Below are 19503 nucleotides of genomic sequence, written 5' to 3'. Positions count from 1 at the left end.
CAATGAAATACAGGAGCAGGGATCCAGCGGATCATCCACATATATAGAGCAAAAGTCAGCGTTTGGATGCATGCCACATCCAAATGCTTTTACTTTGTATATGTTATTGCTTTAGGCATTAAACAGGACTGCTCATATAGGAGCAAACAAATATAAGGAGACTATTTTTTTATTAATGGAGAAACTTTTTAATGGTTTTCACAACAATACACCAAACATGTAAAATAACGTAAAAGCAAAAGAAAACAGTAGTACAATAAAATTGAGCAGAAAAGCAGCTCTTGGTATACATGTTATTAGGGAACATTACAGAGACGTAGCTACAAAGACCAAAATTACAAATTTTAAGTGAAAAATTTAAAGAGAGTCAAAGTTACAATGTAAACCATCCAACCTCCCCATCCCCACACAGCCTCCACTAAAAGTAAGTAATATAGAAATGGGGATAGCAGACTGCCAATACTGGATAACCGGTGCCTTCTACCTGAGTCAACGATCAAAGAACTGGGACATCAGATCCTTCATCCAATACTTGATTGTATATGGAGTGTAGCCACCGGTGCCATATACAGACAAATTTGGATGCAGCCTTGTGAGCCATATTAACATATCGTTCATTTAACACCGTGGTATTAACTAAAGGAACCCATTCCTGGAATTTAGGGTCTGTCAGTGCCAACTACGTCCTTGCAATGCAAACCTTAGCTATGGAACATAAATGAACAATATATTGTCTGATGTAATGGTCTAGGACATTCTCAGCTAGAGTAACTAGTGTACAAACAGTAGGTGTGAGAACAGACTGAGGTATATCCATAGAGCCATTTGCTTGTAGCACCTGTCCCCAAAAGCTCTTCATCTGTGGGCATGTCCATAGGAGATGCCAAAATGTTCCTGGAGTATCCCCACATTTGGGACAGACTGCATCCAACCTCCAAATTTATGAAGACGCACATGGGTAAGGTAAGTTCTTTGTGCTATAAAAAGTTGGATTTGTTAGAATCGTGGATTCCCTTGGACTTCCCAGAGCTGTAGATCAATATTCGTCACACATCGGATCCACATCTTCTTCCCACCTTAATTTGAGGCGTGATAAATTTGAAGAATGGCGAGCTACCATTATGTACAAATACAGAGGAGAGAGTCCTTGTAGTGCTAATAGAAAGCAGGAATAATTTAAGTGGAGAATCATGGATGTGGGGGTGATGTCCCTTTAAATTGGGCAGATAGGGCATGCCTAAAGGGCCCCATACACTACAACTATATATCTGAGGCTGAAGTCGGATGTAATTTCCCTTCAACTCCCCCGGGACCTTCCCGGGGGTGATTCCATATGATTTGGTACTTTTGTGCTATTTTTGCACAAGATATATCGCATGCGATTGATGAAGCCGCTATACATCGCGTGCAATATATCGTACGGCATACAATTGTACCATAAGATATATCTGATGAGCTGAATTAGAGGGCTAGGGGGGCTGGGAGTGTCCAGAGAATGCCAATCAAACTTCCCTGTGATACATCACATGCGATATATTACATGCACAAAAAAACACACTTTTTCCATCCGATTCCATCCAATTCCGATATATGATTAGTGCAGCTCCTAGGGGCTCCGATCCGATGTTCACAGGGCCGCGCATCAGATCGGATTGGATGTAGAACACATACGATTTGACACTTTTCATAAGATATATCGGCCCGAAAGGTTGAAATCGTGCAAAATCGTTGTAGTGTATGGGTCCCTTAAGCTGCAAGTAGCTATAAAATATAGTATACGGGAGTTGATAGTCACTACGAAGTTGAGTAAATGATTTCAACAAATTATCCTCCTAAAAACACCCCAGAGAAACTATGCCTCTGTTTCCCCAAATCCCTCTCACCTGAAGGGAAGATAGTTCCGCAGTGGTTTGGCATTCCATAAAGGAGTGTGGGGGTCAATGTCATCAAATTCCCAGGAGCCTAAAGGATGTACAATTGGGCAAATTTTAAACGCCTGAGTGATAATCTGACGGCCTGTTCTGTATTCCCTGCCAGCAAGCAAAATATAACCAGATTTAGGGGGGGGGGGTGGGGGGTTCAATTAGCTTTTGCAATTTCGGAGCTATCGAATTTACCCCGCTGAGTATTCAATTGCGGGACATTTTTTCACATTTTTTAAGGCATTTTTGCCAATGCCTTTTCACTTCTTTTTTTTTTTTTTTTTGTGTGAAATTGCATTGGCGAAAAATGGCTCAAAATCGTTGAAAACGGCCTGCGTTTTCGTTGGCACAGGTGTGAAAACGTGGATTCGCCCATCTACATGGTTTTTCGCTCCTGCCAAATGTTTCGCCTAGGTGAAAAACAGCCCTGCTATTGCATATGGTGAATCCCCATTCGCCCTAAAAAATAGCAAAAAGTGCAGTTTTTTTCATCTAGGCGAAAAAAACGGCACTAATTGAATACCCCCCTTAAGCAAACGGCATTACCCACTAGTGAAACGCAATGTATTACCTGCAGCAAATTCAGTTGTCTCTATATGATCATAATTGATATGATTGGAAGACTTGATATCCACCTATAGAATAAAGTTGCTATAGGATCTCAGATATTGGATTATTGATCTGCACTGTGCTTTCTGCTTGCATTACACAGATTTGGATGACACGGTGACGGCGCCAATTAGAAAGTGCAGAACGAAGCAGATTAATTATACTGAGCCACCAGATTATGAATTGGAATTGGTTAATGGAAGGAAGAGACACAAAGGTTACTTTTTATTTTTTTATTTGTGCTCATCTTGCTATGTAACATTTTGCAGAATTATCATGTGGAATAATATATATGTGTGGAGCTCATTTAACTCAGTGTCTGTACAGAGCTTTCTCATACATTTTGTGGTATTTATGCTATTTTAGTGTCCCGTCTAGATCAAGCCAATGAAATACAGGAGCAGAAATCCAGCGGCTCATCCACAGGTATGCATCTAAATGCTGACTTGCTCCACATGTGTTCATATAACCATATTATTGCTTTAGGCATTAAGCAGAACTGCTCATATAGGAGCAAGCAAAATATAAGGAGACTTAAGCAGACGGCATTACCCGCTGACGACATGCACTGTAGTACCTGCAGCAAATTCAGTTGGTCCCATATGACATTAATTGATATGACTGGAAGACGTTGTCTACCTATAGGATAAAGTTGTTATAGGATGTCAGATATTGGATTATATGATCTGCACTGTGCTTTCTGCTTGTATTACACAGATTTGGATGACGCTGTGACCGCGCCAATTAGAAAATGCAGAACGAAACAGATTAGTTATACTGAGCCACCTGATGATGACCTGGAAACTGTTAGTGGAAGGAAGATACATAAAGGTTTGTATATTTCTATATAGGACTACATAGATGATCCTTTGTATAATTGTTGCCAGTGAGGATTGTGGGCCTGATTCTAAGTAGGATGCAAGTCTAAATGCGGACAGATCCCATGGATATTTGCAGGATGTACATGTGCCGCAGAAAACAATCACGGGACGCACAAAGGGCCTAATTCAGAGTTGATCGCATCAGCAAATTTGTTAGCAGTTGGGCAAAACCATGTGCACTGCAGGGGGGGGAGATATAACATGTGCAGAAATAGTTACATTTGGGTGGGGTGTGTTCAAACTGAAATCTGAATTGCAGTGTAAAAATAAAGCAGCCAGTATTTACCCTGCACAGAAACAAAATAACCCACCTAAATCTAACTCTCTCTGCACGTTACATCTGCCACACCTGCAGTGCACATAGTTTTGTCCAACTGCTAACAAATTTGCTGCCACGATCAACTCTGAATTACCCCCAAGGATTGGATGCCTAGTGCAGCATTATGCAGTTGAGAAGAAAGCAGACTGAAGACTAAAATGTTTTTGTTACCTAGGCCACCAGGTGGGACAAGGTGGCGCTCACGTGATTACCCTTGCCCAGCAGTCTTTTAGCCTCCTGCAGTGCTAGGCTTCACCTTTAGCAGCTGCTTTTCCAGGGTGAATTAGATCCACACCGTACTCAGATGCTCCCAGGACTCATGGATGGACAAGGCAACTATAGGAGGCTGGGCAACGGTAAAATACAAGTGCAGCGAAAAGCTCACTGGATTAAAACTTGATTTAGCTGACCAATTCACAAGCTGGGATAAGTAACAGAATGTACACGAGTGCAACAATGCACAGGATGGTATTAGCAACTAAGTATAATCTGTATATGAATGCAACAATGCACAAGATGGTATTAGCAAATAAACACAAACTGTATGTGAATGCAACAATGCATAGTGTGGTATAAGTAACTAAGTACAAGCAATGAATAACTTAGCTGTGAGTCCCTTAAGGAACTTGGCAGAGCAAAGCAAGATACAGATAACAAGATAACTTAGCTGCAGGAGTCTCCTGGATTCCAGGCAAGGCAAGGTAAGGCTGGAACTGGAGCTGTCTGAATGGACTTCCAGACTAGGTCTCACATACACAGTCAGGAGCTCAGGTGACACAGGTAATGTACTCAGGATTCTGTCAGGACAGGTTACACAGGATACAAACAGGACTGAGTGTCACAAGTAATATAATAGCACTAACTGCACAGGTTCTAGATACCACCATGGGACAGGGACCGGAACTAAGTACAAACAGGAATATTAACCTATAACCGGCGTATGGTAAAGGGGAAGGCTGGGTAATAAAGGGAACAAGTCTCGATCAGGATGACTGGAAAAGGACAAGCCTCCTGAAACACAGATTAACTGCAGCTGGAAAACCAGACACAAGGTAATGGCCTAATTATCTGACAGGTGAGACTGCACAGGCCACACATACAGGAGACAGGCTGCAGTTACACAGAACACAAACAGGAATGAGTCACAGCGGTGGCTCATAACTGTTTTATGTACACAGTTGAGTCACATTATTATGACCACCAGCTAATAGCCAGTGTAAGCGCCGTGTACAGCACGGACAGCAGCTAGACAGGCTGAACTGTCGTTTTAGACACACGTCTGGTAGCCCCCAGGTTCATTTTGATGGTGAGCTGCTCCACTGTAGCGTGTCAGTCGGCCTTCACGCACCTTCGTAGCTGACGTTCACCTCTCACATCAATAGCACGTGGAGCTCCGCAGCTTCCATGTCGGTTATTCGCAATGTTTCTGTTTGTCCACTCACGATACACCTTCACCACAGCAGCACGTGAACAGTTCACAAACTGCGCTGTGTCAGAAATACTGGCACCCTTGGCCCGAAGCCGTTAACCATCCCTTTTTGCAACTCGGATAAATTGCCCCTTTTACCCATGACCGCACCGAGTGATATGTGTGCAGACTGCCTATCGCACACCTTATATACCCACCAAGCCAGCGCATGACAGGTGACGTACTTCATGGGCTACGTGCTGCCAATGTCAAATGTAGGAGGTGGTCATCATAATGTGACTCCACTGTGTACTAACTTTGGGAAAATAGTACAGATGTTTTTTTTTTTTGCAGCCACTCAGATGCTCTAGAAATAGATTTACTATAACATTTCCGCTTTCTTTTCAACCAATTTTTAATATGACATTGCATGCCACAGTGTTTATTTATGAGCTGTATTGTGTACTTATGTTATTGCAACTGTAGCAGTTATCTCTCAGACCATTATATTTTGCTTTTTGTTTAAATTGAAAGCTCCAGAGTGTACATTACGGCGGAAATATAAAAAGAGGCGTGGCAAAGACACAAAGTTCCGGAAACAGAAGGGCCGTAAATGGGATACTGGTAAGTAACAGGAATGGATGTGAAGTTTGTGCATGGCTTTTACTCAACCTCATAGTGAATAAGTGCTAAGGAGGTTTTCCTACCTCACACTAATTTGTGTGTATCCTCATACAACTTTTACTAAATGTATTTATTTATTTTGCCTGGCTTCCTTCCATGTTTTATTTTTTTGTCAAGCTATATAAACTTTATAGAGAGATTTGTACATTTGTGATGCTCTTGCATTTTATTATTATTATTACCAGTTATTTATATAGCGCACACATATTCCGTAGCACTTTACAGAGAATACTTGGCCATTCACATCAGTCCCTGCCCCAGTGGAGCTTACAATCTATATTCCCTACCACATGTACACACAGACACATTCACGCCAGGGTTAATTTTGTTGGGATCCAGTTAACCTACCAGTATATTTTTGGATTGTGGGAGGAAACCGGAGTACCAGGAGGAAACCCACGCAATTACGGGGAGAATATACAAACTCCACACAGTTAGGGCCATGGAGGGAATCGAACCCATGACCTCAGTGCTGTGAGGTAGTAATGCTAACCATTACACCATGACATGGGACAGCTCTATGGATATAGTTTTATTTTACTAAAACTGTTTTTTATTGATTTTCACATACAAGAATGTTCGTATATTCACATTCAAGAGAGGCACAGTACAAGTCATAAACATAAAAAATTATACAAGCGAATAAGCGGTCACATTCTCGAGAAGAAACAATATGCGCCCAAATGGAAAGGAACATGCTATGTCAAGAAAGTCAAACCTGCAATAAAAAAACTGTCCAAATCGAGGTGAATTAAAACAAACAACAAAAAAGCAATAAGAAGAAAAGGGAAAGAGGAGAAGTAGAGGAAGGGGGGTACAAACAGTGTTAACACTCACAGTGGGTCACTGGAGATGCATCCAAGGCTCAGAGTAGCCAAAATAAGTTCAAGCCTAGGAAACAAGAAGCCTTCAAGGTGCACATAGAGACTTTCGCATGAAGGATAAGTATAGCAGGGATTCTTTGAACTCCAACCAAGAGAGACGTTTTGCAGAAAAATTAGAGACTATTCCGGAAGAGAAGGAAACAAAATCTTCCATCATCATAATATTTGCAAACCATTCTTCTATGCATACAGTTTTAAACAATGCATATATTGACAGATCTGTGTCGTATGCAAGGGCAATGAATGAGTTTAGAATATGGCTGAAAAGCAGATAGATAAAGCAATAAGATGGTACATTATCTATAAGCTGGTGTATTGAAACCATTCAAAGGTAGAAAACGGCTTGTACTTTGTTGGAAAAATGAATTCCAGGTTACATTTTGGGAATAGAAACACATTATGTTAGTGTTCCTTCTAGAATCTATAAGGGGCAGGGCGCCGGAGTCCGGGGGCACATTGGCGCGCGTCCAAAACGGGGGCGTGGCCATGTAAATTAGGGGGCGTGGCCACACAACGGCATTTTAGTGGGCGGTGCGGCCCACAGACGCTGCTATAGGGGGCGTCTGTGGCCGTTGACGTCACTGTTGTGGGCGTGCCCAGCACCTCCGTCGGTGCTGGGCATCCCCCAGCTCTCTCCCATAGCGTAAATGGATGCGCACGGCATCTTTACACGCTGGGAGGGCAGGAAGCGGGCGGCTGTTCTAGCAGGGCGCCGCAAAAGGGGCAGGGCGGGTTTTGCCTTTTAAAAATCGGGCAGGGCGCGGCGTCCTGCTAAAACAGCCTAGAGTGAACACTATATATATATATATATATATATATATATATATATATATATATATATATATATATATATTGTTTTATGTTTCCTGAAGACGGGGGTCCGTCCCCCGAAACGTTGAAATGAAATAAACACGGGTCGGTTTTCACTAAGTTCTTGAGACTCTGAGTGCCGCCTTCTTTCTTTGGCTGTATAAGGAGTACCACTCCTTGAGGAAGGCACCTGAGCAGATACCCAGGTGGAGAGAGAGTGCCGGACTGCAGCGAGGAGTATATATATATATATTGGAATGGTTATGTGACAATAGTTAAATAGAAACATAGAATTTGACAGCAGAAAAGAACCTTTTTGCCCATCTAGTATGTACCTTTTTCATTTATCCTTTTTGTAACTTCAACCCTACTTGAGGTCTTTATAAGGATAATCATATGCCTATCCCAAGCGTGCTTAAATTGCTCTGCTGTAGTAGCCTCTACAACCCCTGATGGGAGCCTATTCCACTTATCCACTACCCTTTCTGTGAAGTATTTTTCCTCAGATTTTCCCTGAAGCTCCCTCCTTCTAGTTCTGAAGATATCACCTCTAGAACTGGACACAGGGCCTAATTCAGACCTGATCGCAGCAGCAAATTTGTTAGCTAATGGGCAAAACCATGTGCACTGCAGTGGAGGCAGATATAACGTGCAGAGAGAGTTAGATTTGGGTGTGGTGTGTTCAAACTGAATCTAAATTGCAGTGTAAAAATAAAGCAGCCAGTACAGATACAATACATACCTTCCAACATTTTACACATAAAAACCGGCACAAATTAGGAAAGGAGGCGTGGTCACGCCCTTTTTCCTATACTTTCAGTGGAAGTTTGGAGAGCCAAAAATCGGTACAGACCATAAAAAAAGGTACTGTAAATGCCAAAAAGGTGCAGCTGGAGAGTATGACAATATAACTCACCAAAATCTAACTCTCTGCAAATGCTATATCTACCCCCCCCTGCAGTGCACATGGTTTTCCCCATTAGCTAACAAATTTGCTGCTGCAATCAGGTCTGAATTAGGCCCACAGTATTCTAGATGAGGCCATACCAATGACCTATACAGTGGCATTATTACTTCTTTCTGCTGCTGATTCCTCACCCTATGCAACCAAGTATCTGACATACCCTCCTCACTGATGTTACATTGCTTGACTGCCTTTAATACCCCTTTCACACAGACCAAAATTTCCGGGTTATTGCACATGAACACGCATCAACCCAGGAAATTTCTTAGTATGAAAGGGTACAGGGTCAAAATCCCGGGATTCCTGCCCCGGCATGTCAACCCTGCAATCGACCAGGGTTGGTCCCGGGATCTTCCCGGGAACCTGGTCAGTGTGAACGGGAGCCGGGTCAATGTGCCCCGGCTCCCGTTCACTCTCTATGTAGCAGGCGGCGCTTGGAGATCATGTGATCTCTTGCGCTTCCCCCGCCGCGTCACCGCTGACGTCAGCAACCCGGCAATATGCCGGGCTACTGACTCGGTATGCAAGGCGTCTTACCCGGGAATGTCCCTGCATGATCCAGGGACCGTATTCCCGGGTAAGACCCTGCATTTCTGGTGTGAAAGCGGTTTTAGTCATCTGAAATGATTATGACTTGGACATTCTGAATGGAAGGAAGAGACACAAAGGTTACTTATTCCTTGTTTAGTTTTTTCTCTGACGTCCTAGTGGATGCTGGGAACTCCGTAAGGACCATGGGGAATAGCGGCTCCGCAGGAGACAGGGCACATCTAAAGAAAGCTTTAGGATCACCTGGTGTGCACTGGCTCCTCCCCCTATGACCCTCCTCCAAGCCTCAGTTAGATTTTCTGTGCCCGACGAGAAGGGTGCACACTAGGGGCTCTCCTGAGCTCTTTGTGAAAGTTTTAGTTTAGGTTTATTATTTTCAGTGAGACCTGCTGGCAACAGGCTCACTGCATCGAGGGACTAAGGGGAGAAGAAGCGAACTCACCTGCGTGCAGAGTGGATTGGGCTTCTTAGGCTACTGGACATTAGCTCCAGAGGGACGATCACAGGTTCAGCCTGGATGGGTCACCGGAGCCGCGCCGCCGGCCCCCTTACAGAGCCAGAAGAGCGAAGAGGTCCGGAAAAATCGGCGGCAGAAGACTTTCCTGTCTTCAGATAAAGGTAGGCGCACAGCACCGCAGCTGTGCGCCATTGCTCTCAGCACACTTCACACTCCGGTCACTGAGGGTGCAGGGCGCTGGGGGGGCAGCGCCCTGAGACGCAATAAATCGATAGAAAACCTTTTATGGCTAAAATAAATGCATCACATATAACTCCTGGGCTATATGGATGCATTTAACCCCTGCCAAAACATACAAGAAAACGGATGATAAGGACGCCGAGAAAGGGACGGAGCCTATCTCCTCAGCACACTGGCGCCATTTTCCCTCACAGCTCAGTTGGAGGGAAGCTCCCTGGCTCTCCCCTGCAGTCACTACACTACAGAAAGGGGTTAAAAAAGAGAGGGGGGCACAAATTAGGCGCAGTATAAACAATACAGCAGCTATAAAGGGAAAAACACTTATATAAGGTTATCCCTGTATATATATAGCGCTCTGGTGTGTGCTGGCAAACTCTCCCTCTGTCTCCCCAAAGGGCTAGTGGGGTCCTGTCCTCTATCAGAGCATTCCCTGGGTGTGTGCTGTGTGTCGGTACGTTTGTGTCGACATGTATGAGGAGAAAAATGATGAGGAGACGGAGTAGAGTGTCTGTAATAGTGTTGTCACCCCCTGGGGGGTCGACACCTGAGTGGATGTACTGTTGAAATTGCGTGACAGTGTCAGCTTTGTATAAAAGACAGTGGTTGACATGAGACAGCCGGCTACTCAGCTTGTGCATGTCCAGACGTCTCATACAGGGGCTCTAAAGCGCCCGTTACCTCAGAAACAGACGCCGACACGGATACTGACTCCTGTGTCGACGGTGAAGAGACGACCGTGATTTCCAATAGGGCCACACATTGCATGATTGAGGCAATGGAAAAAGTTTACACTCTTCTGATAATATAAATACCACCAAAAAAAGGGGTATTATGTTTGGTGAGGAAAAACTTCCTGTAGTTTTCCTGAATCTGAGAAATAAAATGAGGTGTGTGATGATGCGTGGGTTTCCCCCCGATAACAATTGATAATTTCTAAAAAGTTATTGGCAGTATACCTTTTCCCGCCAGAGGTTAGGGTGCGTTGGGAAACACCCCCTAGGGGGGATAAGGCGCTCACACGCTTGTAAGAACAAGGGCTCTACCCTCTCTGGAGATGGCCGCCCTTAGGGATCCTGCTGATAGAAAGCAGGAGGGTATCCTAAAATGTATTTACACACATACTGGTGTTATACTGCGACCAGCAATCGCCTCAGCCTGGATGTGCAGTGCTGGGTTGGCGTGGTCGGATTCCCTGACTGGAAATTTGATATCCTAGATAAGGACAGTATATTATTGCCTATAGAGCAATTAAAAGATGCATTTCTATATATGCATGATGCACAGCGGAATATTTGCCGACTGGCATCAAGTATAAGTGCGTTGTCCAATTATACCAGTAAAGTGGTCAGGTGATGCGGATTCCAAACAGCATTTGGAAGTATTGCCTTAAAAAAAAAAAGGGGATGTACCCCAGGTCGCCTCTCAAAATAAGACGCCGTATTATCAGGCGCAGTCCTGGTTGGCAAGCGGACAAAAGGGTTCCTCTTTTCTGCTCGTGACAGAGGGAGAGGAAAATGGCTGCAGAGATCAGCCAGTTCCCAGGAACAGAAACCCTTTTCCGCCTCTGCCAAGCTCTCAGTATGACGCTAGGGCTTTACAAGTTCAGGCACGGTGGGGGCCCGTTCTCAATGAATTTCAGTGCGCAGTGGGCTCACTCGCAAGTAGACCCCTGGATCCTTCAGGTAATATTTCAGGGGTACAAATTGGAATTCGAGACGTATTCCCCTCGCCGTTTCCAAAAGTCTGTTTTACCGACGTCTCCCGCTGACAGGGAGGCAGTTTTGGAAGCCATTCACAAGCTGTATTCCCAGCAGGTGATAATTAAGGTACCCCTCCTGCAACAGGGAACGGGGTATTATTCCACACTATTGTGGTACCGAAGCCAGACGGCTCGGTGAGACCGATTTTAAAATCTAAAATCTTTGAACACTTACATACAGAGGTTCAAATTCAAAATTGAGTCACTCAGAGCAGTGATTGCAAACCTGGAAGAAGGGGACTACATGATGTCTCGGGACATCAAGGATGCTTACCTTCATGTCAAAATTTACCCTTCTCACCAAGGGTATCTCAGGTTATGGTACAGAACTGTCACTATCAGTTCAGACGCTGCCGTAGGGATGGTCCACGGCACCCCGGGTCTTTACTGAAGTAATGACCGTAATGATGATATTCCTTCGAAGGAAGGGAATTTTAGTTATCCTTTACTTGGACGATTCCCTGATAAGGGTGAGATCCAGGGAACAGTTGGAGATCGGTGTAGCACTACCTCAGGTAGTGTTGCGGCAGCACGATTGGATTCTCAATATTCCAAAATCGCAGCTGGTTCCGACGACTTGTCTTCTGTTCCTAGGGATGATCCTGGACACAGTCCAGAAAGAAGGTGTTTCTCCCGGAGGAGAAAGCCAGGGAGTTATCCGAGCTAGTCAGGAACCTCCTAAAACCGAACCAAGTCTCAGTGCATCAATGCACAAGGGTTCTGGGTAAAAATGGTGGCTTCCTACGAAGCAATCCCATTCGGCAGATTCCACGCAAGACTTTCCAGTGGAACCTACTGGACAAATGGTCCGGGTCGCATCTTCAGATGCTTCAGCGGATAACCCTGTCACCAGGGACAAGGGTATCCCTCCTGTGGTGGTTGCAGAGTGCTCATCTTCTAGAGGGCCGCAGATTCGGCATGCGGGACTGGGTCCTGGTGGCCACGGATGCCAGCCTGCGAGGCTGGGGAGCAGTCACACAGGGAAGGAATATCCAGGGCTTATGGTCAAGCCTGGAGACATCACTTCACATAAATGTCCTGAAGCTAAGGGCCATTTACAATGCTCTAAGCTTAGCAAGACCTCTGCTTCAAGGTCAGCCGGTGTTGATCCAGTCGGACAACATTACGGCAGTCACCCACGTAAACAGACAGGGTGCCACAAGAAGCAGGAGGGCAATGGCAGAAGCTGCAAGGATTCTTCGCGGGGCGAAAAACCATGTGATAGCACTGTCAGCAGTTTTCATTCCGGGAGTGGACAACTGGGAAGCAGTTTTCCTCAGCACGACCTCCACCCGGGAGAGTAAGGACTTCACCCAGAAGTCTTCCACATGATTATAAACCGTTGGGAAAAACTCGACAGGTATTGCGCCACGTCAAGGGACCCTCAGGCAATAGCTGTAGATGCTCTGGTAACACCGTGGGTGTACCAATCAGTGTATGGGTTCCCTCCTCTGCCTCTCATACCCAAGGTACTGAGATTGATAAGATGGAGAGGAGTAAGCACTATATTAGTGGCTCCGGATTGGCCAAGAAGGAATTGGTAACCGGAACTTCAAGAGATGCTCACGGAGGATCCGTAGCCTCTACCTCTAAGAAGGGACCTGCTCCAGCAAGGACCTTGTCTGTTCCAAGACTTACCGCGGCTGCGTTGACGGCATGGCGGTTGAACGCCGGATCCTGAAGGAAAAAGGCATTCCGGATGAAGTCATCCCTATCCTGATCAAAGCCAGGAAGGATGTAACCGCAAAACATTATCACCGCATTTGGCGAAAATATGTTGCGTGGTGCGAGGCCAGTAAGGCTCGACGGAGGAAATTCAACTGGGTCGATTCCTACATTTCCTGCAAACAGGAGTATCTATGGGCCTGAAATTGGGGTCCATTAAGGTTCAAATTTCGGCTCTGTCAATTTTCTTCCAAAAAAGATCTAGCTTCAGTCCCTGAAGTTCAGACATTTGTTAAAGGGGTACTGCATATACAGCCTCCTTTTGTGCCTTTAATGGCACTTTTGGGATCTCCAGGTGGTTTTTGGGTTCCAAAAGTCACATTGGTTTGACACACTTAAATCTGTGGAGTTAAAATATCTCACAGAAAAAGTGGTCATGCTGTTGGCTCTGGCCTGGGCCAGGCGCGTGTCAGAATTGGTGGCTTTATCCTGTAAAAGCCCTTATCTGATTTTCCATTCGGACAGGGCGGAATTGAGGACTCGTCCTCAGTTTCTCCCTAAGGTGGTTTCAGCGTTCACCTGAACCAAACCTATTGTGGTGCCTGCGGCTACTAGGGACTTGGAGGACTCCAAGTTGCTAGACGTTGTCAGGACCCGGAAAATATATGTTTCCAGGACGGCTGGAGTCAGGAAATCTGACTCGCTGTTTATCCTCTATGCACCCAACTAGCTGGGTGCTCCTGCTTCTAAGCAGACTATTGCTCGTTGGATTTGTAGTACAATTCAGCTTGCACATTCTGTGGCAGGCCTGCCACAGCCAAAAATCTGTAAATGCCCACTCCACAAGGAAGGTGGGCTCATCTTGGGCAGCTGCCCGAGGGGTCTCGGCTTTACAACTTTGCCGAGCAGTTACTTGGTCAGGAGCAAATACGTTTGTAAAATTCTACAAATTTGATACCCTGGCTGAGGAGGACCGGGAGTTCTCTCATTGGGGGCTGCAGAGTCATCCGCACTCTCCCGCCCGTTTGGGAGCTTTGGTATAATCCCCATGGTCCTTACGGAGTTCCCAGCATCCACTAGGACGTCAGAGAAAATAAGAATTTACTTACCGATAATTCTATTTCTCGTAGTCCGTAGTGGATGCTGGGCGCCCATCCCAAGTGCGGATTGTCTGCAATACTGGTACATAATTATTGTTACCAAAAAATTCGGGTTATTGTTGTAGTGAGCCATCTTTTCGAGAGGCTTCTCTATTATCATGCTGTTAACTGGGTTCAGATCACAAGTTGTACAGTGTGATTGGTGTGGCTGGTATGAGTCTTACCCGGGATTCAAAATCCTTCCTTATTGTGTACGCTCGTCCGGGCACAGTATCCTAACTGAGGCTTGGAGGAGGGTCATAGGGGGAGGAGCCAGTGCACACCAGGTGATCCTAAAGCTTTCTTTAGATGTGCCCTGTCTCCTGCGGAGCCGCTATTCCCCATGGTCCTTACGGAGTTCCCAGCATCCACTACGGACTACGAGAAATAGAATTATCGGTAAGTAAATTCTTATTATTTGTGCTCACATTGCTGTGTAACATTCTGCAGAATTATCATGTGAAAGAATTATTTCCATATATATGTGTGGAACAGTGGCGTGCGGTGAGGTCAGTGGCTGGTGAGGCACTGCAGCCATAATGTCCTTCGAGTACCGCGGATGAATCCTATAGCCGCTACTGCCGCTGCCCCCGCCAATGCATCTGCTCCCTCCTCCACCAGTGGAACCCTGCAGCTCAGTGGCGGAACTAGCGAGCGGTGGGCCCAGGTGCGACAAAATGCTTTGGGCCCCCCCTCCCCTTCCCATCCAAGTCCACCCCCTCACCCCTGGAGAGGATCTTGTGAGGGGGACCTGCTCAGGGTCAGGGAAATGGATACCTAGCAACAGTGCCGTAACTAGCCATTTTAGCGCTGTGTGCGAGAAATTACTTTGGAGTCCCCCCTCTATGTAAAACGGGACAGTGCGCGCCGTAGGCATGGCTTCGTGGGGTAGGAGTGTGGCCACAAAATACCACCAATTCATAGTACGGTGCACAGTAGTCTCCATTATTCAAATTGCGCCGCACAGTAGCGCCACTACACCAGGTAGAGCCCCTTTTACACATTACGGCAGACAGATTCCCCTTTTTACACATTACGCCAGACAGCGCACTCTTTTTACACATTACAGCAGACAGCATCCCCTTTTTACACATTACGGCAGACTGCGTCCTCCTTTTTACACATTACGGCAGACAGCGTCCCCCTTTTTACACATTACGGCAGACAGCGCCCCCCTTTTTACACATTACAGCAGACAGCGTCCTCCTTTTTACACATTACGGCAGACAGCATACTCCTTTTTACACATAACGGAGAGAGAAAGAGGGAAAGACACAGTGCCAGGGAGAGACAATGTACCACTCATTATTCACATTTCACTACACCATATTCACCTTATTCACATAAGGTGGCTCAGCAGCACCCCCACACACTGATTGAATGTAAAAATGTAGACTCACCAGTGCCAGGGTATGATGAAGGAGGCCAGGAGAGAGCAGCCGCAACAAGCCCCTGTGTCCTGCAGCCGGAGAATTACGTCAGGGTCAGGTCCTGCCATCAGCCCTCCTGTACCCTCAGATGTGTGGCTGGCCGCTGGCTGAATAGAGTTATAGCGCGAGGACCGCGTCTGGGCACTACAGGTCCATCCCTACATTGTGCCTGGCTCAGCGTGCATATAATGCCGCCCGCCGCTTGCCCCACGCACAGTCTTTCCCGGCAGCTAAGCCACGCCCCTCACTGCTGCCTCCGCACAACGTCCAGGGGCCGGCTCTTGCTGCTGCCGGCTCATATGTATGTGCCGTCACCCGATTGGAGCTGAGAGCTCCGATCGCGGAAAGCAGCTAGAGCCGCCGGCGCAACCCGCCTCTGTTCACTGCTGCAATTCGCTCCTCTTGCAAGTTGGCGGCGGTGCCTCTCATGTTTGGGGGGGCGAGCTGCCCCCCCCCCCCTTCCCGTTTCGACGCCTCTGGCGGCATGTAATGAGTCAGTTTGACTCATTACATGCCGCGCTGTCTTTGGGCCCCTTGACAGTGGCGGGCCCCAGTGCAAGGCACTGCTTGGACCGGGTTGGTTCTATATCGGAGTGGGAGAAGGGACCTTCTGACATACCTAGGGGAGGAGATACGTCACCAAGGGGAGGAGCTACAGCCGAACAGTGTACCCGAAACGTACCCTCGCGGGCTCGATTCGCTCGCCACGCTTCATGCTCGGTGGCTCGCTCTGCTGGCCTAACTCCTCCCCCTTGTGTCGTGGCCCCTCCCACTGGCGGAAAAGGTCCCTTAGCCCACTTGAATCTAGCATCAACCGTAAGGAGAGGAAGATTGCTGCGGAGCTCCAGCAGTAAGGAGAGGGAGGGGGGGGGGGGGGGGGGGATGAATACCTCTGCTGCGGGGCTCTGATGGTGGGGAGGGGGAGGGGGGGGAGTCCTCTCCTGTGGGGCTCCATGAATGCGGAGGAAGGGGAAGAAGTCAGCAGCTGCAGTGGCAGAAACCCCCCTCCCCACCATCAGAGCCCCGTAGCAGAGGTATTCATCCCCCCCCCTCCCTCTCCTTACCACTGGAGCCCCGCAGCAATCTTCTCCCCTCTCCCCCCTAACCCCCCTCCTCTCCTTACCGCACCAGAGGTCTTCTCCCCTCTCACCCCCCCTGTCCTTACCGCCGGAGCTCTGCAAGAAAAGTTCTTCTCCCGTATACCAGTCCCCCCCCACCCCCACCTCTCTCCTTACCGCTGGTGACCCGCACCAGAGGACTTCTTACCGCAGGGTGTTCCCCGGAGCCCTGGTGCTGTGCGTGAAAGTGAGCGGCGGACGGCCCTGGTAGGGGGGCAGGACCTTCGATGCAGTCCTGCTCTCCCTGTATATAATGCGGCCGCCGCGACTTTAATCTCCTGCGGGTGAAGCCGGGGGTTGGAGGGGGGGGAGGACAGTAACGGGTATTATCGGCCGCCGCTGATTAGATTGGGGGGGAGGGGGGGGGGGGAGTCTGATGCTCAAGTCAGTCGGCCCAGGAATGGGGGGTGGTTTGGTGCCGGGCAGCCAGTCCGGCCCTGCCCACTGCCCAATCACATCAGTGTTAGTGACAGGGGCGTGCTTTCATATGGGCTGAAAGCACGCCCCTGTCACAGAGGCACTCACACTAGTGCCGCTTACCAGGGTTTTTTCTTAATGGGCTTCTACAGCCCGATGTTTGGCCCCGCCCCCCGCTTCCGGCCGAAACATATTGACAGCAGGAGGCACCGAGAGTGGTGCCTCTGAACTCATGTAAAACTTTATTTTACATTATTTAAATAATAGAAAGGATAAAGCAGGTACTTCTTTGTATTTTAATCATTAAGGACAGGGGAGGCACTGCCTCCCCTGACTGCACGTCCCTGGTGTGGAATGCATTTAACTCGCAGTGTCTATGCAGCGCTTTCTCCTACATTCTCTGGTATTAATGCTATTTTAGTGTCCCATCTAGATCAAGTCAATGAGCAGGAATCCAGCGGATCATCCACAGGTATGCATCCAAATGCTGACTACTCCATGTGTTCATATAACCGTATTATTGCTTTAGGCATTAGACAGGACTGCTCATATAGGAGCAAGCAAACTATAGGTAGACTTATGGTGCCCATACACTTGTGCGATTGCATGCAATGCGATATCGAGCCTGATTTCCCTTGAAGCTCACCTTGAGATAAATCGCATCTAAAGTGCTTTTTTTGTACATTCGATGCGCACACAATCTTGCGATTTATCGCATGCCCCTTGCGACCAGAAATCGGATGACCAGAAATGGGTGGAGGGGAGTGTCCAGGAAGTGAGTTTAATACCTCATGGATCACACATCGCGGTGCGATAAATCGAATGTGGTAAAAACAGCATGCGATCGCATGTGTGATCCGATAAATATTAAGTGAAGCACATAGGATAATGAGACGTGAGATTCGACCGGCGTGCCCGCGCATCGCGTCTTATGGTTCATAAGATGTGCATATAATCCTGCGATTTATCTCACAGATGCGGTCAAAATCGAACAATTGTACCAGATATCTCACAAGTGTATGAGCCCCATTAAGCAGATGGCATTACCCACTGACGACATGCACTGTAGTACCTGCAGCAAATTCAGTTGGTCCCATATGACATTAATTGATATGACTGGAAGACGTTGTCCACCTATAGGATAAAGTTGCTATAGGATGTCAGATATTGGATTATTGATCTGCACTGTGCTTTCTGCTTGTATTACACAGAATTGGATGACGCGGTGACAGCACCAATTAGAAAATGCAGAACGAAACAGATTAGTTATACTGAGCCACCTGATGATGACCTGGAAACTGTTAGTGGAAGGAAGATATATAAAGGTTTGTATACTTCTATATAGGACTACATAGATGATTCTTTGTATAATAGTTGCCAATGAGGATTGTGGGCCTAATTCTAAGCAGTACGCAAGTCTAAATGCGGACAGATCCCACGGATATCTGCCAGATGTACAATTGCAGCAGAAATAAATCACGGGACGCACAAGGATCGGACGCTTAGTGCAGCGTTATACAGTTGAGAAGAAAACAGACTGAAGACTAGAATGTTTATGTACTAATCCGGGGAAATTTGTACAGATGTTGTTTTTTTGTGGGTTTTTTTTTGCAACCACTCTGATGTTATAGAAATAGATTTACTATAACATTTTCATTTTCTTTTCAACCAATGTTTAATATGACATTACATGCCACAGTGTTTATTTATAAGCTGTATTGTGTACTTATGTTATTGCAACTATAGTAATTATCTCTCAGACCATTTTATTTTGCTTTTTTGTTTAAAATGAAAGCTCCCGAGTATACATTACGGCGGAAATATAAAAAGAGGCGTGGCAAAGACACCAAGTTCCGGAATAAGGGCCGTAAGTGGGATACTGGTAAGTAACAGGAACGTATGTGAGGTTGATGCATAGCTTTTACCAAACCTCACAGTGAATAAGTGCTAAGGAGGTTTTCCTACCTCACATAAGTTCAATGACACTACTTTGTGTGTATCCTCATACAACTTTTACTAAATGTATTTATTTATTTTGCCTGGCTTCCTTACATGCTTTTCATCAAGCTACATACTGTATACTTTATAGAGATTTGTACATTTGTCCTGCCCTTGCATATGACATGGGACATCTCTATGGATACAGTTTTAAACAACACATATATGGTGTCTGTTCATGAAGCAGTTAAAAGTGTGGAGAAGTGAACCAGTGGAGAAGTTGCCTTGGCAACCAATCAGCATTGAAGTA

General features: G+C 46.5%; 1 protein-coding gene across 8 annotated transcripts in view; it reads left to right on the top strand.

Moving 5' to 3' along the window:
* LOC134928285 (sp110 nuclear body protein-like) overlaps positions 1–19503 on the top strand; it is a 200914-nt gene that overhangs the window by 147322 nt on the left and 34089 nt on the right. For 6 of the 8 annotated variants that reach the window (XR_010177884.1, XM_063923859.1, XM_063923888.1 and 3 more), the window contains exons 13-19: positions 2635–2748; positions 2898–2957; positions 3249–3362; positions 5674–5763; positions 17677–17727; positions 18467–18580; positions 19051–19137. Coding sequence is in view for 7 of the 8 variants with exons in the window: in XM_063923859.1 (XP_063779929.1) it covers positions 2635–2748; positions 2898–2957; positions 3249–3362; positions 5674–5763; positions 17677–17727; positions 18467–18580; positions 19051–19137 (630 nt within the window). In the remaining variant the exon portion in view is untranslated. The remainder of the gene's footprint in view (positions 1–2634; positions 2749–2897; positions 2958–3248; positions 3363–5673; positions 5764–17676; positions 17728–18466; positions 18581–19050; positions 19138–19503) is intronic. The other 2 variants (XM_063923879.1, XM_063923869.1) reach the window with 2 other exon arrangements.

This window comes from Pseudophryne corroboree, chromosome 1, assembly GCF_028390025.1.
Source record: "Pseudophryne corroboree isolate aPseCor3 chromosome 1, aPseCor3.hap2, whole genome shotgun sequence".
NCBI lineage: Eukaryota > Metazoa > Chordata > Amphibia > Anura > Myobatrachidae > Pseudophryne > Pseudophryne corroboree.
This window is presented reverse-complemented; position numbering and strand designations above follow the sequence as displayed.